At 46.3% G+C, this 27,860-nt stretch overlaps 1 protein-coding gene and 1 long non-coding RNA gene across 3 annotated transcripts; one reads left to right on the top strand and one right to left on the bottom strand.

Moving 5' to 3' along the window:
* Positions 1 to 27,253, bottom strand: Endod1 (endonuclease domain containing 1). Of its 2 annotated transcripts, XM_017313601.1 has the most exons (3): positions 26,682 to 26,768; positions 25,405 to 25,501; positions 16 to 3,898 (listed from the first exon to the last, which is right to left on the bottom strand). In XM_017313601.1, exon 3 carries the CDS (start codon positions 3,734 to 3,736, stop codon positions 2,693 to 2,695), a length of 1,044 nt encoding a protein of 347 aa, XP_017169090.1. In that variant the 5' UTR covers positions 3,737 to 3,898; positions 25,405 to 25,501; positions 26,682 to 26,768; the 3' UTR covers positions 16 to 2,692. The 2 variants fall into 2 exon arrangements, with proteins under 2 accessions (NP_082289.2, XP_017169090.1); NM_028013.3 differs by lacking the exon at positions 25,405 to 25,501 and having other exon boundaries at positions 1 to 3,898; positions 26,682 to 27,253.
* Positions 15,519 to 20,819, top strand: Gm34156. Its single transcript, XR_379150.3, has 2 exons — positions 15,519 to 15,571; positions 16,291 to 20,819. It is a non-coding gene; the product is annotated as a predicted gene, 34156 (long non-coding RNA).
* Positions 27,254 to 27,860: the final 607 nt, after the last annotated feature.

Raw genomic sequence — 27,860 nt, forward strand, 5'->3', positions numbered from 1 at the left:
AGCCCACAGAACCAGTGACTGTCAGCAGCGACTTTATTGAGCATCTGCAAGGTGCACAGCACTGTACATAGTTACGGTCAACATGGTTTTGTCTCACGCTCATTAAAGTGTTCATCTTCCTGATCTTGCAGGTTTTCTTCCTGTGCTGCAGGAAACGGGTCAAATACTCTCCGTGTGGTGCTTGCTATGATCAAAGCATGATCAAAGCACGGATCGTGCCATGTTTTTTCCTACCATGCTGGAAACTCCTTATAGATGGAGCACTTTCCACCTCTGCAACCTTGATGACCGAATGCATGTTGCTAGGTAAATGGATGAAGAAGAGCAGAGGGAGCTTCCTTGGGCTTCCTTCCATTCCCTAGTTTGCGCTGGGTGGAAAAGGCACTAAGGGAGAGCGGCGTGTCTGAGAACATGGCTGGCACAGGCTAGAAAAGCAGCTCCACAAATGACAAAGTTGGCCAACGTCCCCAAGGGCCTGAGAAGAGAATGAAGCCACAGCAAAAACTCCAAGCTGAAGACAGGGTTCAACTTCCTAAACCTCCATGTCAGAAGCCTAAGTAGCCTTTTGGGGATGGGCCATCAGCCCAGAGATCTGGAAGGACTTTAAAAACAAATACAGCTAGTTCCAGTGAACCAGAGGCCCTGCCAACAAGAAACTCCAGAATGAAGGGTCTCGGCCCTCTAACCTGAAGGATATATTTTTGTCTGTTTGTTTTGTTTTGTTTTGTTTGAAACATTTGCCTTATTATCCTTTCCCATATTAAAAAAAAAAAGTCACACAAAAATAAATAACCAGACAGCTGAATATGGCAGCAGGGGGTTGGGTGGAGTGTTTCCAAATGATTCCTTATAAGGGGTTTGTGCACAATGAGTGCCCTCCTAGGGCCTCTCAGAATGCAAATTATTCACTGAAAGGGGAAGGGGGCTTCGCTGAGATGCAGTCAGCACAATGTCTCCTGTGAATACCTGGCATTTCGTTAACCATGCCACATCCAGTTGATACAGAGCCTGTCGTCTTGATGGTGATAAAATGCTAGTTACACCCAGGGAGGCACACCCTGGTGTGATGGGGTGTCCTAGCTCACCATGACTGGCTTCCATTAGCCTGCGAGCAAGGTCAATACAGCCTCCTTGTGCCTCTGCGTGGGACTCATCAGTGCCAGGGCAAGCCTCACCCTCCCATTGACAGAGGAAAGTCATAAAGGTGCTGCCAGGAGCCTTGATAAAGGGTGTGCATCACCTGAGCAAGGGCTCGTCTGCTGTCCCGACCAGTGGCTGTCATGGCCGCAAGGAAGCTTGCTCGCTGCTGCTAGTCCTCTCTGGTGCTATTCGAATCTTTTCCTGCAGCATTTAATTCCGGCTCCACACACATTCGTTCCCTGGGAACAGCTGGTGTTCTGCCCCCTCTGTGGTTTCTTTCTAGACTCCAAGTCTTTACAACTAATTTCCAGACAACCATGGGCCACGTCCCCAAGTTAAGTGAACACTTGGCCCCTCTCTCCTTCATAGCAACTCTTTGGAATGCTAAGAAGAAGATACTAGAAAATCCATTCTCACCATGGGAATATTTGGTTCCCACAAAGCAAGTTTGGCTCCTTTTGTTATAATTTCTAGTGCAAGATTTAAAATAACAAGTGATTGATCAAAACTGGAAATAAGCTCTCAAATTTAACTTGCATTAATGAAGGACTGGTAGATTTTTAGCCTCAAACACACTATAAAAATAATGATCTAAGAGATAATAATTCTTAAATATGTACAGAGATATACTTCTACCCAAGTGGACCAGAATGTTTTTCATTTTTTTTCTATTACCTAGATAGTTATAACAAATAATTGTTTCAGGAGAGAAATCAGACTGTTTTATGGTCCTGAATACTCACTTGATGGATTAGATGCTGCAAAATATGAAGTTTCACATTAGATTAACATGCAGATCTTTGTGTTTAATGTCACCAACCAGTGATGTAATCTAAGTTGACCCAAACCTCCCTAGGCATGCCTGTGGACACACAGCACTGCTTCATGCTGCTTCCTCTACACCTGGAGGGACCAGCTCTACTCCAACTGGGGCTGCATTCAATTTTTATTGTGTTATATTTGGCATAAAATGCTTATTGTGATTCAGCAAAATTGACTTTGGGAGAAAATTAAACTCAACCAAGCTCTGGAGACCTAGGCAAAGGTCAGAGCCCCAGCAGATGCTACCACCGAGAGGGAGAAATTTCAGCAGAGCAGTCACCGGCTCACTGCTAGAGTAGGAGAGGAAGAAAAGGAGACGCTGAGACCGGACAACAATACTCAGACCTAGTTTGCCTTAACTCTCCAAGAGTATTGGGAGACACGAGATACCGTTTCTTTCAGCATTTAATGTCATCCTCTTCTTCCTTATTTATAATTTTCATAAGAAGCCTGGGTCATGCCAGGTGTTTCCCTCTGAGTCGGAGCGCAGTCCTAAAGTTAGCAGACGCAGGGAAGCACACCTGTATAGTTGCAGACGCACATGGAGCACGGCATTGAGCCTGCCCTGAACATTTCTTTTAGATCAAATTTAAAGCGTGCCATACTCTTTTGCAGAAAAATACACACCTGCTGGGTAAACATAACACAGTAGCTGACAAGGAACAGAAACCTGCTGTTTAAAAGAGAAAATCAAAATTCACCACAATGGACATTACTAGGTTTTTAAGTTCTAGAACTCCCCGGAATTGTCTAAAGTAACCTTGTAGCCAATCCGCTTGAAGACACTAAAAACAATCTGAAACAAGCCACCTACGGTGCCAAAAGCAGTGTCAAAGAGGAGTGAGAGGGTGCCACCCAGGCCCACAGCAATGTCCTTGCACACAATGGGAATGGCCCCCACAGTATACACAGGGAAAGTGGCTACATCCACAAGGACTCGGAGAGGGATGCTCAGAGCTCGGCAGACAGCCTTCAGCAGACAGCAGAGGATCCGGAGGAAGGCCCGGATGACTTTGGCCACAACCTTGAGCACTTTCCAGGGAATGCTCACCAGCTCTTGTCCAATGGCCACGAGGTATGAGACAGTGGCTTCGCCTAGATGGTATAGGCAACTCTCAACAGTGTTTATTGCCTGCTTGGCAACCAACCAAAGGAGATGGACTATATTCCTTAAGACCGCTGTAACAAGGTAATAAATTAACTGGAAAAGCTTAATGAATGGGGTAGCAAGGAAACCCAGGACTTGTCCCAGAAAACTGCTCCCTCCCTCTGGTGGTGCTTCTGGGGACAGCAGGGCAGACCTCTGGCTTTGGGTGCTGGCGAGGGGACTCATTCTCTCTTGAGACTGCAGAGACCGCTCCTCATCTTGGACTTGGTTGACCACTTCCAGAATCTTCTTCATCTTCTCTGTATCTTGCTCCATCTCACCACAGTTGTCCTGGAACAGTTGAGGCTTATGAGGAAGCAGCTTCTCAAGGTCTCTCAGCATCACATCTTCTATGACATCAATGTCCTGGGTGTGCTTGATGAAGCCCATGGCCCAGCCTTCTCCAGGGACTGCACAGCAAGCTGCCAGCCAGACGAATTCAGGGATAGTCACTTTGCCCTTAACTCTGTGCTCTGAGGGAACAGCCCCCGTGAGGATATACAGGTCTTTGCCTTCACTGCAGTGTGGGATCAAGGCTCGGTCCATGAGGCTGTTGAGATTCATGTGCCATCGTTCCCGGAAAGACTGGGTCATTGGAACTGAATTTGTGAGCGGGAATGTGGCCATCTGGAGGTCACTGTTAAGAGGAAATGGGTACAGCTGTCCGATTTCATAGTCAGAGTCAATGTAGTCTGCATTCAAGGCTTGCTTGCTTCCCAGATTGTCCACTGAGGTGAGAGCGTTGGCCTCGTCAATGACCTCCTCGAGGTTGCTGTCAGGGTCATCAATCTGAAAGAAAGAAGGCAGCGCTGAGATTAGGCCCTGCTCACAGAGGTGGGAGAGTCACCTGAACCACCGCCAAAGCTCCAGGGGCATCCTACCCTTCCATCACATCTTACCCTTGGGTTCTCAAGACATGTTTCTTAGACCTATGCGTGCACGTGCACACACACCATTCTAGTATCCCTCAATGCTGGTATTTAAAGTCCTCAAATAGGATGCATCCTGCTTCATGTTCTATGCCTGCCCCACCTTTTACAGTCCTGATGACTCTTCTCAATGTATGTATATACATGCAGGTACATGTAGGGTGTATGTGCATACAAGCACATGCATGTGATATCAGAGGATAACCTTGAGTGCCATTCCTCAAGAGCAAAAATCCACCTTAATTTAAAAAAATTAACTTACAACAAATTAGGTTTCTTTTTTTAAAAAAAAATGGTTTTGTTGTTCCTCTTCTAGGCCTTGGATTTGTTTGTTTGTTCGTTTGTTTGTTTTAAACTTAAACAAAAAGTTTCATGTTATGCTATGTATTTCTGAGGAGTTATATGCAGTGTGTACAGATGCACACAAAAGCCAAAAGAGATCACCATCATATCCCCTGCAACTGTGTTTACAGGAGGCCAGACACTGCTGGTGATGGTGCTGGAAACAGAGTGTGGGTCCTCTGGAAGAGCCACCCTTCCATCGTGCCAACCTTGTTTATTGAGACGGAGTTTCTCATTCACCTGGGGTTCACTAACCAGGCTGACTGGCCATCAAGCCTCAGGAATTTGCCTGTCTCTATCTCCCTTGCCCTGGGATTACAAGCCCACGCCATCATGTCTGGCCTCTTTAATGTGGCTTTTGGGGACCAAGATTGTGTCCTCAGGCTTATTCTGAAAGCACATCACTGGCTGAGCCATCCTCCAGGCCTGACATGTCTAAGACTGAACCCAAAAGGGCATGGGCCCTCCCAACTCCTATCCTGTGATAATCTTTTAAAATTTTTTCTACTTTTACATTAACTGATGTTTGATTTAATCTCTCCATGATGCTTACTATGATTAACAAGCCAATAAATATATATGCTACATGTCAACTATACTATATAGATATATCTTTTCTTCTTTCTGTAAAGGTACTTTTGTAGTTCAACAGTATAATATATACATAGATGTACACACACTTATAGATAGATGGTAGGTAGGTAGGTAGGTAGGTAAGTAGGTAGGTAGGTAGGTAGATAGATACATAGATGCATACATAGAGAGAGAGTCAGAGAAAGAGAAAGAGAGAGACAAGAGAGAGACAGAGAGAGATTGATAGATTGATAGATAGATAGATAGATAGATAGATAGATAGATAGATAGATAGAGTCACTTTGCTAACTAAAGGGCATAAGAACTCTGAGTTAAAGACTATGTTTTTCTTTCCCAAACTAGACTGTAAATTCCTTGGTATTGGTGACTGCAGTTTTGCTAGAGGATCCAGTCTAAGTTCTGTGGACTTTCTGTTCACTTTTAGGCCCAGAGAAGATCATAGTGACAGCATTTGTAACAACAAGGGCTAGAACAAAATCTAAAATGTGAAGTAAATGATAATATATTCCCTAAACATCTTGAACCCTTTAAAAAGCACTTGCAATTCTAGGGAGTGTGTGATTTGAAACTATGTGCTATAATATTAAAAGCAAAGGCACGATACAGAAATAAATGGTCAGGGCTAGAAAGATTGTTAAGTGATTAGCTCTGGCTACTCTTGACAGACTCAGTTCCCAGCACCCATATATTGGCTCATGTCCATCTGTAACTCCACTTTCAGGGGGATCTGATGCCTTCTTCTGCTGTCTGAGTGTACCGGGTTCACATGTGGTAGAAACAGACACATGCAGGCAAACACTCATACACACAAAATAAACAAAAATTTTTTAAAAGATTTATCTATTTATTATATGTAAGTACGCTGTAGCTGACTTCAGACACTCCAGAAAAGGGCATCAGATCTCGTTACGGGTGGTTGTGAGCCACCATATGGTTGCTGGGATTTGAACTCAGGACCTTCGGAAGAGCAGTCGGTGCTCTCATCTGCTGAGCCATCTCACCAGCCCATAAACAAAAATTTTAAATGATCATAATTTTGCTTAAAAGCCCCAAATTATCCCCTCTTTAAAAAAACAAAAACAAACAAAAAACCCAACACTTTTAGAAGGATGCATGTGCAAACACTGGTTGGTTGATTCCTGGATTGCTAATATTTCCTTCTATTTTTTGGTCCCTGTCAAACCTCCAGTAAAGCCAAGGCCATAGGGTTTTGTCACCAGCCTAGGGCAGGCTGACTGAGCTTGCTTGGCTCTGCTGCGGCCTTTCCTAGTGTAAATATGGAGCAAGTGAGTGTGAGGACCCTGTAGGCTGGCATGAAGCAGGTATGTCTGCTGGAGCCTCCCAGTCCTCTCAGTAGGCTCATTTCACTTTGTTACTCCATCCTCCCTAGTCTAAGAAGCAATGTGTCTAGATGTTCCCTGCACCCATCCCATCCCTCATAGGAAAAAGATAAGAAGCTCATTCATTTTGCAAGTCTTTTGTCTCCACTTTCTTACAGCTGAAAGATATACCCCAGGAAACAGTAGCTTTGCTGCTGAGTGGGGAGACCAAGACACAGCATAGTCAGGATCTCTGGGTGAGCAGAAATCCACATGCTTTAAGATGTTGCTTTTGTATTCGTTCACTAGAGTAGTTCGTCTGCACGGAAGCTGCTTAGCTCTTCTAGAAGTCTGCATGTGGCTTCTGGTCACTGTTAGCAGAGCACAGACACCCTACTGAAGTGTCTTCAACGCCAAGGGCCACCGAGGGATAGACTGCATGCCTAGGATGTGACCAGAGAACCGGGGTTCTTAGATGATGAAGGAGATAAAGGCTAAGAGAGAGGAGAGGAGAATGGAGAACAATGAGAGTCAGAGGTCATAAACATCCTGGCATTGGGGAGAAACTAGGACTGGACTGACACACGGCAAACTGCAAGCTAGCCTTGCTGCCGCCAGTCACAGGACTCACAGTCACAGGGATCCACAGAGGACACTGAGCAGGGTTCAGAGCATGGGGACACTCTGTTTGTGTTCTGACCACACGGGTCTCACTGGGCCCCACAATTCCTGGATCTTTGTGGAGCCTGATAATTTTAATTTGGGGGGGGGGGTGGCTCCATGTGTTTTATCCTTCCAAGGACCTGCCCATCATTTCAGGAGGAAACAGGAGGCTTCAGTGACTCTGGACTAGCTTCAGAGTGATTTCCACAGTTCAGTTTCTCATGGAGAACGGAGGACAGAGCTGATGCTGAGAAGGACAGGGGCTAGCTCTAAGCCACTCCCACAGGGTCCAGTCCACACTCCTAGGCAACTCCTCACAGTGTGGCCTGCAAACCTGCTGGACTTACCAGGACTGCAACCCTTTCTCAGCTCAGCTCCCAGCTGCTCTTGTTGAGTTTCCATGCCACAAGCATGCAGGTGGCCTTTATTTCCTGACCCTGGGCATGTCAAGAGCCCCACTGGCTCCCTATAGATCCCATTCACTGCTTATTACATAGTTTCTATACCTAAGAATTTTATTTCCTTTTTGCTCAAATATGAATTTAATTTTTTAAATTATACATATGCGGTGGCAGTCGGAGAACTTCTCCAAATGCTCTGGCTTCTACCAGTGCTCGGGTCTAAACAGCATCTCTTCCACTGACCTTTGACCTTATCCGTTTTGCTGGACATTCATCATCCCCAAATGTATCTGAACTGGCTGTCAGGGTACACACTTTTAGTCCTAGCATGTGAGGCAGATTGCCACAGATCTCTGACTTCAAGACTAGTCTGGTCTACATAGTGAATTCCAGGACAGCAAGAGTTACATAGAGAGACCCTGTCATTAAAAGATGAAAAGAACTTACTTTGCTTAAATCTCTCTTCTCAGACTGGCTGCTTAGGGGCTGGAATGAGCATGTTTTAGTACCTTCAGTGAAGGTGCCAAGAGTTTGACAGGAACCCCACAGGTTCTAATGTGCTTTCTGTTGCTGTCACAAACACCATGGCCTAAAGCAATTTAGGGGAAGAAAAGGCTTATTTCACCTAACGCTGCCACGTCACAGACTGTCATGGATGAAAGTCAGGGCAGGAATTTTAAGGCAGGAGCCTGAGACAGAAGCCAGGAAGGATGGTTGTTTGCTAGTTTAAACTCAGATTTGTTCAGCTGGCTTCCATATATAGCGGAGGAATAGGCCTGCCCACAGAGGGCCCGGCCCTCCTATAGCAACTAGTAATCAAGACATTCCTGAGCCAACTGTGTAGGCAGTTCCTCAAGTGAGGCTTCACTCAGCTGACTGTAGGCTGGGTCAAGTGACAACCATCATCATCACAGGGGTATGGGGACTCCCAGACTGTCCCCAAGTCACATAGGGCAACTTTTGAAACACAGGATTCTATTACTCAAACTGAAAAATAGTTGAGTGTGGGCAATTCAAACGTTCTTACTGTACTCTCTGGCCTGCTGTCACCTGGAGGGCAGATGTATTTTCCGCACCCTAGAGATCTAGCTTAATGATCTGCTTACTGCAACTGCAGTAAATTAATGACAACAGAGATCCCTGAAGACAACACGATACCTATGACAGAAGTAGCAACTTCAGATTAGGTATAGTCTCCAGGTTACACCCGCCCGCTGGCAGCCCTAGATTTGCTGGTTCCCCAGGGGCATCTCTGTAGGGAGAGAATATACAGGGCCTAGTCTGCCTCCCAGCTGACGCCATCCCTCTGCACTGATGGTGTCATTTGATGTAGTAGCTGTATTTAATGGAATGTTTTTCTCTAAGATCAACATGTTAAATAGGTTTTAGAAGAAGCAGCTGTCTATTTTACTAGTCTGCAACCTCACAAATAACCTTAAATAAATTCCTTTTCAAATTTAGTACCAAGAGAAGAGTGTTTCTCAACAAGCTTGTTTCTTCCTTAACAGATATTTAAACCCATGATTTTTAAACCCGTGGCATATCTTTCATGTTTGGTTCAGAATTAAATAGTATGCCAAATTTGTGATTGTATTCATGTTAAAAAAGTGAAGGGTTGATACTTTTAAAAGATTATGAGAGGGGCAATATCTGTCCATTAAACAACACATATTAGGGCTGTATTGTGTGTGACCTACTGAAGGAATACTGCAATGGGATAATGATGACAGCCACGACTTACTGACCTATAAGAGTATTATTCCAGGCCTATTATAAGAGCAGGAATCGGTAAGTTCCTCAACTGAGCTCAGCACTGTGTGTTTGTCCCCACAGGAATAGGACATTGGGCAGAGAGGGTTGGGACTGCCGGAAGAAGGAAGGCAACAGTTTTTAGTGTTACAAAGACCAGCTTCAGAGAGCATGGACACTACCTACACATGTATACATACATAGTGCACACACATGCACACATACTATATGCTCATTCCTATGCCACATACACCAGGGTCATGAACATACGTGTACACCAGTAAATTTGAAAGCCAGAAGAAAGTCAGTTCAACAGACTGAAGGTTTAGTCTACTCTCTTAACCTTTGTCTGCCTGCATCATAATGAAGAGTCAGCCCGTATAGCAGGCTCAAGGTAGCAGGAGGTCATATGGGACTGAGGGAGCACATGGGAAGTGTCAGCTCCTGTGGGAAGGCTCTCCTGAGAGGAGGGAGGAGGAGGGCTGATGTGGATGGTTCCTGGGGGATGTCGCAGTTAGCACTGACATCACAACATCCAGGACAGAGCACAGGGAGAACTCAGAAGGTCAATGCACTGAAGAACCAACAAAGGGGAAAGAAAGGTGTAAGGGTCAAGCTAAGCATGCTGATGAGCAGCTGAACAACATAGAGGCGGAGCCTGGGCCATGGGCAGACATGGAGGCGGAGCCTGGGCCATGGGCAGACATGGAGGCGGAGCCTGGGCCTCGGGTAGACATGGAGGCGGAGCCTGGGGAGGCTGAGGAGATTTAGCAAGATGACTACTATGAATGAAGAGAAGCTGTGTCCAGCTACAAACAAAACCTCCTGGAAGGTTTCTGTGTTTGCAGAGATTGATGGACAAACTGGAATTTCAGTACTGTGGAAAAACTGAAATTTTGCAGGTTCAGAGGCTTCATCTTGGGTTAACTTCAGCCTTCTGAAACAGACATTCCTTCCCAACTTTGTATCTAAACAAAAACCTCTTAGAAGCTACTAACTTAATTCCACCAGTCAAAGAGCTAACTGTGTTATCAGACAGCATCTTACATCTGTACAAAAGTTCCCTTCACTTCCATGAACCTGCCTCTCTGCCACACCCAGCAATGTATTTTAAACTTGCCTTGATGCATGACTCTTTTTGTTCTGTAAAACTATAAAAACCTTGTGAGACTACTTCCATATTGGAACATGAACTTTTGAGTAACCTAAATGTGTCTTTCAGGGCCACAGTCACTCAAAATGGCACCAGAATAAGCTATCTCTTACTCTGTTTAAGGCACAGTGGCACATGACTTTTATTTCCAGCACTAGGGAAGCAGAGGCAGATAGAGCTCTGAGTTCAAAGCCAGCATGCTCTACAGAGAAGGTTCAAGGACAACCAGAGCTACACAGAAACACCTTGCCCTGAAAAGACAAAAACAAACAAACAAAAAAAACAAAAACAGAAACAAAAAAAGAAAGAAAAGAAAAGAAAAAAAGAAAAAAAAATGAAAAAGAAAGGATGAGAGCCATGGATCTTACATTTCCAGTCAGTCCCTGCCAAGTGCATTCACCCATCTGTCTGAGCGGCTGAACTGATGGGTCAAGGCTAGTGTCCAACGGTCTCTGCTACACACCTGGCACGACAGCCTACCCACAGGATGCACGCAGGATTCATCACAGTTTACAAGAGACTGGGAAGAGAGCAGATTGTCCTTTCTCTGTTGCTGCCTCACAAACTTCCACTAGGAAAAGGTATGCTGAAGAAGAGTCATCAAAGCGGACTTTAAGCTTGGGTGGGCTGCCTTGGCAAGGGTGGCGTTTCCTTCCCCTTGGAGAATTTTAAGCCACAACCAGATAAGCACTCATAGGGGAGCCGACCCAGTGAACACCAGTTTAACTGGGGACAGAGTCTTCCTACAGCCTTGTTTTATTTTTATTTTTTAATAAGTCTTGAATAATAGAGCAGGCTGAATGGTGTGTGTTCTGCTGAATGAAGATGATGAGCAAGTACGCGCATGCGCATGCGCACACACGCCCTGTCCGTCACCACTGGGTAGAAGAAGTCCCTCCTTACCAGGAAGGGCAAGAACCTTGAGCTAGAATCATCAATCAATAGGATAGATGATCTTACCAGAACTGTCTAGAGCAGAAAGGCTCCCTGTGATCCAACACGGGAGTTAACTGTCTTTGGGGCCAGAAGGCTTCCACCCAAACATCTCACTATGGATAATAAGGAACTGCCTTTCAACAACAACAACAACAACAAAGATCCAGGGAGCCTCAAACAGCAGCCTTGCTGCAATGGATGGAGGAGGGACAGAGAGGAAGCCTTCCAGCTCCCAGAACAAAGGAAGTACTGACCCACCCATAAAGAAATGAGCCTGCCTAACTCCCTACTAGGAGGCATCTGTAATTCCGAATCCCCTGAGAAGAGAGGCAGCTGCAGAGGATTTAGATGGATGCTAATGTTCTTTCTTCTGCTTTTTTTAGACCCAGAAATCAAGAGGTTTCCATTTCCTGTGCTGAGTGTCTGGTACCATAACGGGCCTACTGGCCTTCTTCCTGGTGAATCACCTTCCTCTGGGCTCCCTGACCACACACACCTTCCTGCTTTGGCTTCCAGCAGCCAGCCTGGCTGGGCACACCCATGAGTTAAGTGCTGTATGACCTGCAAGGATACTCAGACCACCTTCTCATCAACTGACTCAGAATCGCTGGGGAAAAAGAAACCCTTTCCACTTCAGACTTTTTCTTGAAAAGAAATTAAAATAGAACACACCAATTCCAAACTGGCAGTCAGTGCTGGAAAGGAAGCCCCAAGGGGAGGGCTGCACCAGGGCAAGCCAGCTCTCTGGGGACTGCTCTGGCTGCCCCTGCTCTTGCTGAGGTCCCCATTCAATCTCCTGGGAGCGTAAGAAAGAGACTGGTTCCTCTCAGGCCTTTCCAGCTTGCAGAATTCTCTCAGGTTACAAGCCCAGTTGCCTTGGGTTCCTTCCCTATGGCACAGTCTCTTTTGCACTGGACATTGTTTGCCTTTCCAGAGCAACTCTTTTGACAGTCACATGTGGTACTGAATTCAGAGTTGTCAGGTAAAATTAGGAGTCCCCATTCCTAACATCTTAAATCGCTAAGTCTCCGAATTCAGTTCATCTGCAAACATATCATTCCCTGTTAGAATGCAGATTTCTGTGTTCAATTCATGGAACCCATGAAGAAGAGAACTGTTGCCCCCAAAGCTCCTCTGAGTGCCACAGGCATGCTGTGTCCTGCGGACCGTGGCACGTGCACCTGCACCTACCCCCACCAGGTAGAAACACAAACACATATATATTATTTAATTTGGGAGAGAAAACAAAACTTTAAGGATCACAGTCATCTTGTTTCCTGAAATTTCCCAGCCTGGTTCCTTTGAGACCTGAGTAATTTGCCTCCTTTCCTGTGTCTGAGAATCTTCTAGTGTATTCTCATGTCAGACCCACCCAACCCCATGTCCCTGTGTTTCCTGTGTCTGAGAATCTTCGAGTGTATTCTCATGTCAGACCCACCCAACCCCATGTCCCTGTGTTTCCTGTGTCTGAGAATCTCCTAGTGTATTCTCATGTCAGACCCACCCAACCCCATGTCCCTGTGTTTCCTGTGTCTGAGAATCTCCTAGTGTATTCTCATGTCAGACCCACCCAACCCCATGTCCCTGTGTTTCCTGTGTCTGAGAATCTCCTAGTGTATTCTCATGTCAGACCCACCCAACCCCATGTCCCTGTGTTTCCTGTGTCTGAGAATCTTCTAGTGTATTCTCATGTCAGACCCACCCAACCCCATGTCCCTGTGTTTCCTGTGTCTGAGAATCTCCTAGTGTATTCTCATGTCAGACCCACCCAACCCCATGTCCCTGTGCATGTGATTAAAAGTAGTTGAGTCCACAGTTCTTGCATCAGTGAGGCTAAATATCAGGGACCCTGTTATTAGAAAATCCAGTAAGCCTGGAATGGATAAAGGGCAGGGGCCTTGTAGACAATGCAAACTTGCAGATGCCAGGATAAAACTGGGAAAGCAAGCGCAGCGGCAGCTTGTCTTGGTCCTTGCAGCTGGGAGATGAGAAGAGCACTTCAGAAGAGAGCAGCAAAGGGCCTGGCCAACAAGGTGCATAGGCACAGGACTCCACCTGAGGGACCAATGTCAGCGCCATCTGAAAACTCAGAACATGTTTATGGACAGCATCTCCATATCAGATTATCACTATAATGGAGCGCCAAAGCCAACGAGACCTTGCCTGACACATATTGTCTTAGTCAGGGTTTCTATTCCTGCACAAACATCATGAACAAGAAGCAAGTTGGGGAGGAAAGGGTTTATTTGTCTTACACTTCCATACTGCTGTTCATCACCAAGGACGTCAGGACTGGAACTCAAGCAGGTCAGGAAGCAGGAGCTGATGCAGAGGCCATGGAGGAATGTTCTTTACTGGCTTGCTTCCCCTGGCTTGCTCAGCCTGCTTTCTTATAGAACCAAGACTGCCAGCCCAGAGATGGTCCCACCCACAAGGGGCCTTTCCCCTTGATGACTAATTGAGAAAATGCCTTACAGTTGGATCTCATGGAGGCACTTCCCCAACTGAAGCTCCTTTCTCTGTGATAACTCCAGCTGTGTCAAGTTGACACAAAACTAGCCAGTACACATATGAAGCACTGGCTTCCATGCTAACACTGAGATAAAGGAAAAGGAGATGGGATGGAAATGGAATGAGGAAGAAATAGGGAAAATGTGGACATCTACCTTACAGACTGCAGGGCTTTGAGCAATGGTGACTCCTGATCCTATCTCCTGTTCTAGACAATGAAAAGACAATAGTTCTCTTTGCTGCAGAGACATAGGAAAGGGAAGGAGGGCGGGGCTGTTTCTAGTCATCTGTGAGTCATTTATTTTTCTGAAAGCAAGGCAGGTTAGAGTAGACTGCATTTGAAGCCCTTAGCTCTTCTATGTCTAAGTTAAGATATGTAGTAAATTGTTTCTGCTTATCTACAAGTTTGCTCACTGATGGGGCCCATACAGCCTCTTCCTGAGGCGCAATGATTGCTTGAGAGACATCTTTGTTGAGGCATCATAGAACCTTGATTACTAAGATAACGGGTATGAAATGGCGCATGCATTTCTAAATACAATGGAAATTTCTGGACAGTCGCACACACATATCTACACATACACAATCTATGGTTATCTTTGAGACATGAGATCTGTTTTTTATGTGCTTTGAAAATCTCAAAATAAAATTTGATCATGAGCATATGTTACTTTTGTATACACTGAAAGATCTAAATAGTATAAATAATGGCTACAGGACCAAAGGCTTGGCTGAAAAATTCTCAGATCCACCTTTGGCTGCTGGGCCCTACAGGAGTTAGGAGTTAGCTTTTTTTCAAACAGCACTGACACAGCTCAAGCCACAGGTGCTAAGTGCTTAGCAATCAGTGACATTTGTTATTCACAAATATACTGAGTATTGGTGTTGTACTAGATCAGGGGCTAGAAATTTACATCCCATGAGCCAATCCAACCTACATATTTTCATAAATAGGGTATTTCTATATTGCCTGTGGCTGCTTTGTTAAAATAAATAGTTGAATAATTGCATCAGAGTCATCTGACCTATACCACCTACGGCCACTACCCCCAGAGTTAGACAGTGATGTCTAATGCGGAGCTTCCATAGCCCTGGCCTGTCTCAGTATGACCTGGGGTCAAGTCATTTGGTACTCATTCACAGAAATAGCTGTGTGGTTGTAATATGCTGGCAAAGACAAGTGTAGGGGTGCCATTATAGAGTATTTTGATGTGGTGGTTTGGGTGAGAATGGCCATAGGCTCATATGTTTGAATGCTTGGGCCTCAGTTGGTGGAACTGTTTGGGAAGGATTAGGAAGTATGGTCTTGTTGGGGGAAGTGTGACAGTTGGGTTTTGAAGTTTCAAAATACTTATGCCATTCCCGGTGTGCCCTCTCTGTCTCCTCTCATGGATCAATATGTGAGCTCTCAGCTGCTGCTCCAGCCCTCTGTCATTGTGTCTTCACTCTGCCACCATGGACTCTGACTCTCCAGAATCATAAGTCCAATTAAACTCTTCTTTTACAAGCTGCTTCCCTTGGTCATGATGTTTAAACACAGCAATAAAAATCCCAGCTAAGACATATGGGCACTTGACTTTGCTAGGAATATTACAGAAAGCCAAAAGCAATACACAGAGATTGAAGTGTACACCAAAGCCATGTGAAGGGACATATGAAAGACATAGAAGTAATAACCAGAATGAAGCCCTGGTCTCCAGAGCTGAGAGCATGGCAAAGCATGTGAGTCCAGATAAGGTGGGAGGAGGGCAGTGGCAGGCAGGACAACTCTGTGGGCTGTGATAAGGAGCTGTGTCTTTATCAAACAGAAATGGGGCACCCTGAAGAAAGGAGGAGAATGTTCTGAGGACTTCTCTAGCTTTAAGGTAGGGCAGAGAAGGGCCAGTGGGGCCAGGAGGGGTGGGATGACTTTAACCTTCAGGAAGCTGAGCTGTAGCTTTCAAAAGCTGGGTGTATGAATCTCAGAATTGAGATGGCAAAGGTCATAGGAGTGAAGTTAGTGCAACTCAGATGCAAAAAGAAATGCCACTGGCTGTCTCGAACTGCCCTCATCATTTTAATAGGTATGTTTGATGCTGTTTCCATGACAGCAGACACAACAGAAATACCCAAGAATGAGGACAAGAAACTCAGCTTCCTTTCCCCATGCTTCCATTTATTTTGACACAACGGTGGATGTTCAGTCTTACGAGAACACACATGCTGTAAAGGTTAGCTTTAGCTGACAACACAACCTAGAATCACCTGGGAAGAGAGTCTCAATGGGGAATTATCTACACTGGGTTAAACTGTGGATATCTGTGGAAGGTTGTTCTAAGTTAATTAATGTGGAAAGACCAAGCCCATTATAGGTGGCACTATTCCCTAGGCAGAGGGTTCTGAGCTATATAAAAAGTGGAGAAATAGAGCTGAGCACAAGCAAGCAAGCAAGCATGAATGTATTCATGTCTCTCCAGTCTTGACTATGGATGTGCTATGACTTGCTGTCTGAAGTTTCTGCCTTAATTTCCACACAATGATAGACTGTGATATGGAATTATGAACTCAAATTAACCTATTTCTTCCCTAAATGGCTTCTTTTCAGGGCAACAGAAATGAATCAGATGGGGGCCATTTCCTTAGAAGGTCCTGTTCAGTCATGTATGCTGGTCCATTCAATCAACAATTGGATTTGGCTCTATTCGTTTCCTCTGCTAAGAATGTTAAGATAATGACCTGCAGGGTTCCTGAAGGCCCCACTGCCCTCTCAGAATTCTACAGGACAGCATATCGGCCACGTTGAAGTGTGGATTAAGGATCAAGATGGGCTCCTGAAAGATGAAAGCTGTCAGTATGCTTCCTACAGTCATACAGGGGTGTCAGCACTTTGGCAGAGGTGGGAATGGCCTGAGTTGAAGTCAACTTAACTCTGATATAGTTAGAGACCACCACAAGGGGACAAGAGACAAACAGACCCCTGACCCTTAACATGCCACCTGTTAAAAGCATACATTCAACATCTTTATTATAAAACTCTAGGCCACAAAGTAGAGTATTTACTGACCAAAAGAATCCCCTTCCAAGACAACTAAGTTAAAATTCAGGCACCCCAAAATAAGAAAGAAAAAGGGAAATTAAAAACAAAAAACAAAAACAAAACAAAAAAAAAACCAAAAACCAAAACTCAAGTCTTCCCTTGCTTGGTGTTAGCTGGTAGCAAAAAGACTAATCACTAACCTTGGGTTGGTTTGCACTGCAAGTGAAGGCTTCTTCAAAATGAGATGGTCCTTTATGGTAGAAGTAGCTCACTAGGGGCTAGGTTCTGAAGGTTCCATCTCTGCACCTAGCCACTCTGGGCTTCTTGGTCTCTGACTACATGACTGCATGTTCTTAGCCTGATGCTCCAAACACAAATAATAGAACTCCTCCTCTATGCCTTTCCCATGACACTGGACTGAAATCTCCTGAAATCATGAGGCAAAGCAAACCTCTCCTGCCACAAGCTGTTCCTGTCCAGTGTTCACAGTGACATAGAATAAGGATTGAGTAGACATTTACTTCACATGAACCTGATGCCTGCTTTGCTAAAGAAGCTGTCTCGTTCTAGCTCCTAAAGGTATTTGGTGGACAACTGAAACCCCACTAAAGGCCTGGCATCTCTGGCTTCATATTGTATCTGCCCCCTCTGTTGTCTTAGCCTCTGAGTCATGAACACATGTTGATAATTGAAACTTTTGTCTGACTTGACCTGTTAACCATGAATGCCACCTTTTCCTCTTCCTTGTGCTTTCTTGCCTGCTTAAGCACTAACCTTATCAGACCAAACCACAGGGCTGGGGTCCTACAGAAAATGGAATGTCAGTTCCTAGATGAAGTCATGAGCCATGAGCCCACCACATACAAAGCCAAAATGGAAACATCCCTGAAAGCCATGCCCTTGACTGAGGAACAGCCACCAAGCTTCAGGCTTCCTCACTTGGAGTCGAGCAGCCTGGTGATAACTTTGGCCACAACCTATTCCCTTCACCTCTCAAGCTGAACTGCCCATTAGTACTTAGCCTGCCTTGCATGTAGTATGTGGCTCCATCTCCTTTCTTTCTTCCACATTGCAAGGCAGTTCTGCCCTGTGTATCACCTCTCTGGTCCTTGAGCTAGGCTCACTCCATTACTGACTTAGTGTCAGAATATGCTAGGCTGGCATGGGTTTACTTCCCTGAAAAGCGAGACATCCTGCAGGGATGAAGAGAGTACAGCAATCTTCATTGAAACCTTGAAGGTGTCTCATATTTGGAATGTCTGAACGACCACACACACACACAGAGAGAGAGAGAGAGAGAGAGAGAGAGAGAGAGAGAGAGGTATGACTAATATAGAAGAAACAAATGTATGTAATATGTACAATTTTAGGAGTTTTGGTGCACACACACACCTTGGTGTCAACGTGCAAAGGTGGCAAGCACGTGTAACACTGTTCAAGGTTTCTTTGTGTCTATGTGGTTTTTGCTGCAGTGAATGACATGAGATCTATCTTCTTTAGATGACTAGTTATAGCGACAACTTTGGAGTTTGGTTTCTTTGATAAACACAAACACATTATAAGAATATGTTTTAATTTAATCCCAGGTGTGGGGTCTGGGGCTGCTTCAGACTCCACAGTAGCTGACTATGATTTGCCTGGTGTTCTAGCAGAAGTACAGTTTTCCCAGCTGCAGAGAGTTCTGAGATTGTGTGATGTTTGGAATCCTGGGGACTTTTCAGAGGGTATATAAATGCTAGAGCCCCAAGAGGTGGTGGGTTGCTGGTTGCTGTTGGTTGCAATTAAGTAGTTGTGTGCAAAGAAGAAACAAGAAGAAATTAGATATCCTGCCAGCAAAGATCAAACTTGCCCCAAGGAACTCAATGCTCCTAATCAGCAGGAAGTAGTCTAACAATAATGCCACCTCTTTTCTGACCCCAGGCTTTATTTAAGGATCTCTTCTCTTTCCTTTTTCTCTCTTATCTACTGTTAGGGGTTTAAAAGGATGGAGAAGGGTGGAAGAAGGAAGGATGCACAAAGTAGAAAAGACTAGCTACAGTTAGTATTAATTATAAACTTGAAAAATTAGAATTACTTGAAACATGGCCTCTGAGAATTGTCTGTGGGGGATTATTTTAATTAGGTTAAGGTAGGAAGATACACCCATTGTGGATGGTACCATTCCCTAGGCAGTGGATTTCAGAATGCATGAGAGTAGAGAAAGCAAGCTGGGTGACACCTTGACTCCCCCGAAATGATAGACTGTAACCTGGAATTGTAAACCAAATAAGCTCTTTATCCCTTATGGCTTTCAGCAGAGCAGCTATGAAACTAAGAAAGACTATTAACCGCTCTTTCTGTGTGATGAACAGCATCACCAACTGTAGGCTCACACTGTACAGACTTCTAGGAAAGATCCATCCAGTATCATTAGACTGTACTCATCAGATGGCAGCCCATCCCATGTCCCCCACCTCTAGTAGCCACGATAGTGTCCTTGCCCTTTCAGGCAAAACCAGCTCTTGATATGCTCCTGAACTAGCTCTTCCAGGACTGTTTCCTCAGTCACAGGAATCCCACTGCATCATCCACAGCTCCACCCATCCTCCTACCCCAAGATCCCTAGTCCTTTCTTCAAAACACATTGCGAACCACATTGTTGTGTCACAGCCCTCCAGACTCTGACCTAGCAAGTCTCTTGCTGAAAGACGGACAGTCCTAACTAGTCTCCATTTCTACTCTTAATCCTTTAAGACTGTCACGGCAACACCGAAACCATTCTAGTAAATATGAGTTGAATCCCAGTGTCAGCCTCTGCTCGGAGCCATGCACAAGGACTTTCCATTTCACATGGTGGAAAGCCTGCTCCTTGCAGCAGCCCACAGGGCCTGAGTGATGCAGCACCCTTCCCACCTCCAGAACTCATCTCTTGTTAAGCTTCCTACAGCCAAGCTGGCCTCTGGGTTCCTCCTCATGCAAGGATCACACATACCAGACAGCCTTTGCACTTACAAAGCCCTTTGCCTGGAATGGTCTTGCCCTAGATAGCTACTCAAATGGCTTCCTCTCTCCCTTACCAAAGTTACATCCTCAATGACATCTTTGCAAGAAAACCCCTTCAATGCTTCACCTTTTCCTGATATGTTAATTTATTTTCCTCCTCAATATTTAAAACTACTGGTATGTTAACTGTTTTTAACTTACTCATTTTACTTACCTCTGTATCCTTTATCAGATAATGGCCCCAGACAGCAGGTAATGCTGTCTGTTTGGGTCACTGATCTAATCTCAGCAATGATGCATAGCAGACGCTCAATGGACTCTTGAGTAAGGGGGCTTGGTGAAAATGATGTGTGACTCTGCTAACAGTGGGGCAGTCCCAGCTCAGAACAGTCTGAAATTAATGTATAAGTTAACTCAAACATAATGTTTAGTTTATATGTTTAAATAATGCCTTCAGAATGATTCCTTTAGGGTAAGCTACACTCCGTCATGGTACAGAGCCAGTCAAAGCTCAGCAGGAGGGCTGAGCGGCCCGTCCACACACGGCTCAGCGTAAGGGTCAATTTTCTTTTCCCATCATGCCTTCCTTTTGTTTTTTTTTGTTTTGTTTTGTTTTGTTTTGTTTTGTTTTTGTTTGTTTGCTTGCTTTTTTTTTTTTTCTTCAGACAGGAGCTCATGCAGCCCAAGATGGTCACAAGTTTACTATGTAGCTCAGGATGACCTTGTACGAAGTTGATGCTCCTGCCTAGGCCTCCTGACAGCTAGGATTACAGGCAAGCACAGCAAGCCCACGTTTCTCTCCTCTTTCCATGAGCAAACAGACACAGCAGCAAGAGAATGGCTGCTGTGACCCAGGCCAAATGGTGTGGAATGAAAAGGAAGGAGCCAGCATAGTGAACGGGAAATGCATCTCCTGTGGGGAAAATTCCAGTTTCCCTTGACGGTGGTGCCTCTTACTGAGAGGAAAACTCCCCGAAGGCAAGAGCTGTACTGCCTCAGTGAGAAGCCCAGATAGTAAAATGTCCGTGTCTCATAAAAAGCTCCATCCAATCATTGTGAGCCAAAAACTAAGCCATCAGCAATCTGAAGCAGTGACTGTGAGGGCCACCTGTTTGTGGAAAAGCCAGAAGCTAACAAACAAACAAATAAACAAACACCCAAACAAACAAGCAAAACCAAGCTGGTTCAATTCAATAAAGCAGCAGATATAATCAGACAGCTTGAACTCTGAAGAAAATTTGAAAATATTTTAAGTGGAAAAAAAACCCTAATACTATATATGCTAATTACACTTTTCCCTGATCTTTCCCCACCCACTCAACTCCACACCCGTTCTTTCGCTCTTTTAAAAAAACAAATATTTGGGGTGGGGGTGGCATGGGTAAATGTCATCGGCCAAGGCAGTGGGGTCAGTTCTCTCCTCCCACTCTGTGCGTTCCAAGGATTGAACTCAGGTCCTCAGGCGTGGCAGCAAGTGCCCTTAGCTCCTGAGCCATCTTGTCAGCCCAATTGGCAGTTTATGGCAGTGGCATGACAGAGAAGAAATGGAGCTAAAAGGTTCGGTCACTCAGCACCAGAGCAGGGCAGCCTAGGCTGAGTGACCCCAGATAACATAATTAGCCACGCCGAACATGAGTTTCTTAAACTATAAAAATTGGGTCATTGGGGCCAAGAGTTATTACATCATTAAAAAGAAAAGTTTGATGGTAAAGACCTTTTCAGAAGTAAAAGATCAAGCATGGAGTTACCACTAGGTTACAGAGGGCAAGCAAGCCCTTAGTCTGATCTAAGAATGGCCTGTAGATTAATTCCCATGAATGACCCAATGTAGGAAAGGGCTCTGCTCTCTGAGGAAGCACAGGTGATTTTTCTGGGAGTCCTCCCCAATTCCTGTATGTCCAGCCTCACCCAGGCTCTTAAATTCTCTTGCTCATTGTTTGTTTGTGACATGACACTTCTTGGTTGCTCAGCACCAGAGAGAGTGGAGGAATCCCTGGTGCCTGTCTGTGTTGTAGGTTTCTATCACTGTATTCCACCCATGTATGCACCCTTGCATCTATCCATGCACACATCCATCCATGTGCACACCCATCTATGCACAATCCATGCACACATCCATCTATCCATGCACACATCCATGCAATTTTTCACTCCTTCAGGCTCTCCTCATAGACACACTGAGCACTGACATGATGTAGGATGTACAGTCTTTGAGATTACTCATAGTCCTTTGTGGGAATGCAAAAAGCACCCACCTAGTCCAGTATGTGCACAATTGTGATTACCCAGAACCCTTTAGGCCTTGACAAAGTACATACATTAGTACTTATTATAAGTTTCTACAGTTCCAATGCTACACTGCATGCTTACTACACGGGCTTGTGTATTGCCTCCGGGGAACCCTACACTACAGAGGGCGCCTCTATTGTCTCTAATAAACAAACAGGAAAAACAGGGGTGGCAAACACAGGTCCCACATCTTGCACACGGCAGGCCAGGAATCTGAACTAAGCCTTTTATCAAGAAGTAAGGCCCATGTCTTTTGCACCCTCTACACAGAGACTTAAATGTGTGTCGGATTCTACAATTTGATCTCTGATGCAATGAAGAGGGGGCTGAAACTGCACTACATTAAATGTTGTGGCCAACTGTTTCCAGGTGTGTAGGCGGGAAGCAACTGTCAGAAACTAAAGACAGAGTACTTGAGGTTCTAAGTGAGACTACTTCATTTGCATTTGCAAAGATATGAAACTCAACCTTCCAAGGCCCTCCAGAAATGTCCCATCACTGCAGAGCCAGCGGAGGTTGAATAGCATTTCCACATCTGCATGCATGTTCTCACTTGTTTGTAACAGTGGACAAGAGGGAGAGTAGATATTAAGATTCTCATGGAAAAGAGACAGGAGAATTTCCAGGTATTAAAAAAAAAAAAGAGCACCCGACGACTACAAGGAATGGGTCCTGTGTTCATATACAAGCTGTATGGCCCCAGACTGCAATTAGACATGAGCCAATTCTTTCATGTCAATAATGAGGAGACAGTGACAAATCTATATTTGTGTATCTTTTTAAGATCAATAGTGTACACTGCCATCACTGATGGTGAGGCCAGTCCCCTTCAGTGTTTGTTTATAAGACAGGGTCTTTCTTTTTTTTAATATTTATTATTAGGTATTTTCCTCAATTACATTTCCAATGCTATCCCAAAAGTCTCCCATACCATCCCACCCACTCCCCTACCCACCCATTCCCACTTTTTGGCCCTGGCGTTCCCCTGTACTGGGGCATATAAAGTTTGCATGTCCAATGGGCCTCTCTTTCCAGTGATGGCCAAAAGACAGGGTCTTTCATATTGGATTTGGGCACAAGTATTCTTTTGAAAACACTAGTAGTATCTGTCATCAAGGTGTTGACCTTGTTCCTAAAATCTAACCCTGCTCTCAGATTCTGGGGTCTTGGGTGGAAACAGGAGGAGGTTTTTCCCATCTGCTGTTCTCCAGCAGACCTCGGGGTTTTCTCTGTTTCCCTCTCCATTGTCCTTCAAAGCTTTCTATCACTTGACTGTAGGGCTGGGGACCCTGAGGCCTGTGAGCACAGATGGGAACCAAATCATTGCTCAGATTCAAGGCCCAGGGCTGGTGCTGGATGGGAGGCCACAGAGAAAGGTTCTAGGCTCTACCCATATACATGTGTTGACAGCAGGGCTCCTTGCCAGCAACCAGGACAAGTTCCTGAGCCAGAGAAGCACACCACCAAAACCATCCAAGCAGAGCCTCTGACGACTGTGCCTGAGTGACCCACCAAGCTCAGGGTTATTAGATCCATTACCGATTAAGTTCTTTCTATTTGCTAAGTAAGCTCTATGTATGCAAAAATGAGTAACCTAATGTCCAACATCGTCAGCCAGAATTCTAGGGCTCAAGCAGGGGAGACAGACAGACAGACAGACAGAGCAAGCAATTACAAAACATTGCAGTAAATACAAAAATGAAGAAATCAAAGCCGGGCATGGTGGCATCCCAGCATTCCAGAGACTGAGACAAGATGGTCCTTTAGTTTGAGGCCTGTCTGGTCTACACAGAGTTGCAGGACAGTCGGGGCTATGCAGAAAATCCCTGTCTCAGAAGGAGAGGGAAGAGAAGAAGAAATCAGCCATGGTGGCTCACCATCCCCATACTAGAGGTGGAGGCAGGAGGATGGTGAACTTGAGGACAGCCTGGGCTACATGGCAAGACCCTAGGAGATGGAGATTAGCAGAGGAGAGCCGAGGAATGTGGTCCTAGCTTAGGGGAGGGTCTATTCTGTTGGAGAGTACTTTGAGGAGAAGTTATTCCAGCAAAGATGTAAGGAAGGAATGGGAGAAGGTGAAAGGTCAGGGTTCATGGGAACTGTGTAAGAATGGCATTCCAGCAGACCACAGGTAATGCCAGCCTTGCAACATTCGAGTGAGGTGTGGTGACAAGACGGATAGAGTCTGGCCAGGAACTAGAATTCCCAGCACCCAAAGGCTCTTGTAAATCAAAGTGCTGGGCCTGCTGCTTGAACTTTGTCCCCAAGGTGTTGGGGTTTTAAACACATTTCTGCATCTTCCACTCAGAAGCCTTCTTCAGGGAAAACTGCAGGCTGCCCAAGGCCTGCCCAGCTGGGCTGGGTGCCATCCTGCCTGACGCATTGTCCATTGCTGAACTCCCTGTCTGCCTCCTGGACCTCTTGATCATGCTGACCTCATAAGGTGATATGGGCACAAATGGATTGGCAATAGAAACTACTTGGAAGCATCTAGAAGCACACAGATCCCTGAGCAGGACTTACAGTTAGGCACTGGCTCAGAGGCTGGTGTTGAAACAGAAGTAGAAACAGCTCCAGAGACCACCTGCATTTCTGTCTCCTCCCTCCTTTCCCCTCCCTCCACTGCCCTCCCCTTCCCTTCAGTGTTCTTTGGATCCCCTTGTTGACTTCAAGGTAGGTTACTGTGGAGCCCACCATGATGCAGAGAAAAGCAGCCTCAGTTCTCAGCCTTGGCAACTTTCGAAGGGCATGGCTTGCTCAACTTGTCTGTTTTAAGACAGTCTCATGTAGCCCAGGCTGGCCTAGAACTCACGATGCAGCCTGAGGATGACCTTCACAATCTGAGCTGAGTGCTGGAACTATATGGGTGACCACCTTTTATGCAGTATTGGGGGTTAAACAAATATGGCTAAGTGCATGCTGGGCAAACACTCTTCCCTCTGAGCCACAGCGCAGGCCTCCAGGACTGTTCGGAAGTCAGGACATCTCACAGCTCCAGCTGCCCTTAGAAACTATTCCCTTTAGCTCTCCTCCCCCATCCCCTTACTCCACCCAGGGTGCCCACAGCCTCCCTGTCAAACACTGTTCCTTGTGACTCTCTTAATAACAGGTCCAAGGCTCTGCCTAAGTCTCCTTTGGTGACTCCTTCACCTGCTCCTCCCTCCCATGATTGCTCTTTGAGTCCCTCGGTTCCGGGGCGCATAATCCAGTATTAGTTTACCTGCTCCACTCATTCCCAAGCAATGATCCAAGAATCTGCCACACCCATCTCATACAATACCACTCTGAAATTCCTTCTTCCTCTCTCCTGAACCCTGCTAATCCTTCCACACTCAGCACAAATGCCAACCAGACCCTAAGCTTTCCCCTATCACGTTACCAACAGATTAAATCTACCAGGACTCTGTTTACCTTGGTGAAATTATGTGTCTTCTGAGCATCACAGCAGCAGCTAGTATTATGGGTCACTGGAGAACTTGGAGTCCACACCAGTCAACAGGGTCAACTGCTAGTCTCGAGGAAGCAGGATTTGAATGCACACAGGGAGGCAGCAGTTGGTCACTGGGTATATTCAGCATTCGCAGGACTTCACCCTGTTATGTTTGTCCACTCTAGCCACTAATGAACTTAATGAGAATGGACTGGGTTGCTGCTTTCTTCCCAGACCAGGGGTACATAAAGAACTTCTAGGGGTATACTGAGGGAAAGTAAGTTTAGATCGGCACATATCTTCCCTATATGCACAAGCTAAGAACTCTTTCTACTGGCCTGAGCTCAGAGATCCTTACAGCAGGACGCTGGACACAGGAGGATGTGAGAAGGTAATATTGGTGCAGACTGCCTGAAACCTGCCTGGCCAATGGTAGCTGGAAATATGACCAAGGTACAATCCATACTTTCAGGTGGAGACACCTGAAAGCCAGAAGCTTTGTATTGGTGGCCGGCAGGAACCAAGGGCTCTGGGACACACAGGGCTGGAAGGCTGGGGAGAAGTCAGAGAGGCAGGACAGGGTGTCTTACTGCGGAGACCTGGCAGAGGAGAGCCAGTCAGCAGTTTCTGTATGGCCCATGGAAGGCTTTCTCGGTGTTTGATCCCTGCCGCCAGACAGACCCAACACTGTGAAAGGTCACTTGATTGCAATGGTCTGATAATCTACAGATACGAAGATTCAGGAAAAACTGGTTTGTCCTTTCTGCGTGGGTACTACCCCCACTGAGCTTCCCAAAGTCCTTGCACTGTCAGAAGCTTTCCCCTAGCAGAAAGGGCAGTGATTTTCTAGCCTCAAGACCAGCTCACTCATCTCACCAGCTGGGTGGTCTTCTGCAAGCTCCTTCACCCCTCCTTGTCTGGAGCTGCTTCCTGTAAAGTGGGGTGAACTTGCCCACCGCCCAAATGTTGCTGAGGGGATGTGGGCGGGCCTGGGAAGCTTGTGCTTCCCGCGGATCTGCCCGGTCTTGGCCACCAAGGGCTGTCTCCCAGTTCATGTTCTCTACTACCCAGGAAACCAACCAGACACTGCAGACGTCTGAGCCCAAGAGGAGGGAGGGCCATCTCCTCGGGGAACCTCCCGCCCCTGCGGCTTAAGTGGAGACTCCCACCCAGGCAAGGCAGGCTGCAGTTTGGGGATGGGGAGACGCTGGGGGGTAGATCTGAACTTCAGATCCCGGTTCTCCCGAGTCCTGCTTACCTGCGGCTCCAGCAGCCCGCGCTGCTCGGCACTGCGGGACGCCGGGCGCGCAGCGCGAAACGCGGAGAACACGGGGATGCGGTGGCCAGGACTGTACAGAGTGGCGAAGCGCTCGGAGCCCGCGAAGCGTTGACAGATCCTCACGTGCGCTTCGGTCGCCAGCCCGGCGGGTGGGGTCCCCTTGTAGAAGAAACGGTCGCATTCGCCGAAGCCCGCTTGCTGCGGGAGCAGCAGCCGGGCCTGCAACAGCCCTGCCAGGGCCAGGAGGCCGCCCAGCGCCAGCCAGCGCGCACAGCCCATGGCGGCCTCTGCGCGGCCGGGCGCCGCTAGAGCAGGGAAGTCCGCGGTGAGCCTCTCTGGCGGGGCGGCTCTGGGCCAAGGCCGCGCCCCTTCTCCGCCTCCACCCCGAAGATGGCTGCAGTGCTCAGCCGCGGCTTTCTGCGGCTGCACCCACCCCTGGAGACCGGACACCTGCCGCGGCGCTGCTGTGTGCCAGAGCTCCCCCTCCGCGCTGGACTGGCTTAGCCCAAGGGGCTGTCCCCAGGGCTGGCGCTGAGAAGTCGGACCTTGCGTGCACCAGGTTCCTCCGGGATGGGGAGATGTCCACAGAGGAGACGGTGCCTACCCTTCCGCATCAGACCCCAGTTAAGAAACCCTGTTAAAGCCGGGTTTTTGGTAGAGGCAGGGGGATCCGTAAGACCCTGCTAAATAAATAAATAAATAAATAAATAAATAAATAAATAAATAAATAAATAAATAAATAAATACTGATAAAGGAAGTTCTTAGGCAGACAGCACAGCCCGGCCGTGGTTTACTTGGTATGAGCATTAGATATCAAACCGAAACTCAGAAGGGAACAAGACAGCCAACACCCTGTATTCATCCCACTGCTCACATGCCTCTGCACACCCCCACCTTGAATTAGTAGAGTGATAACCGACAAGAGCAGGATCTCTGTTTGGTGAGCCTAGTATTAATTAAAAAACAAGCAAACAAACAAACAAACAAACAAAACATGCTGTTTACGGAATCACTGAAAACCCAGTGTTAATCCACTGCGTGACTCCTACAGGGTTTTAGGATACAGTGAAGGAAGTTGGCCTGAAAAGATGATATCTGAACTGACACCCTGAGGAAGGCAGCCCCAAGCTGGACTTTCCCAGAGGGGAAAAGAATGT

Source organism: Mus musculus, chromosome 9 (genome assembly GCF_000001635.26).
Source record: "Mus musculus strain C57BL/6J chromosome 9, GRCm38.p6 C57BL/6J".
In the NCBI taxonomy this organism is placed as follows: domain Eukaryota; kingdom Metazoa; phylum Chordata; class Mammalia; order Rodentia; family Muridae; genus Mus; species Mus musculus.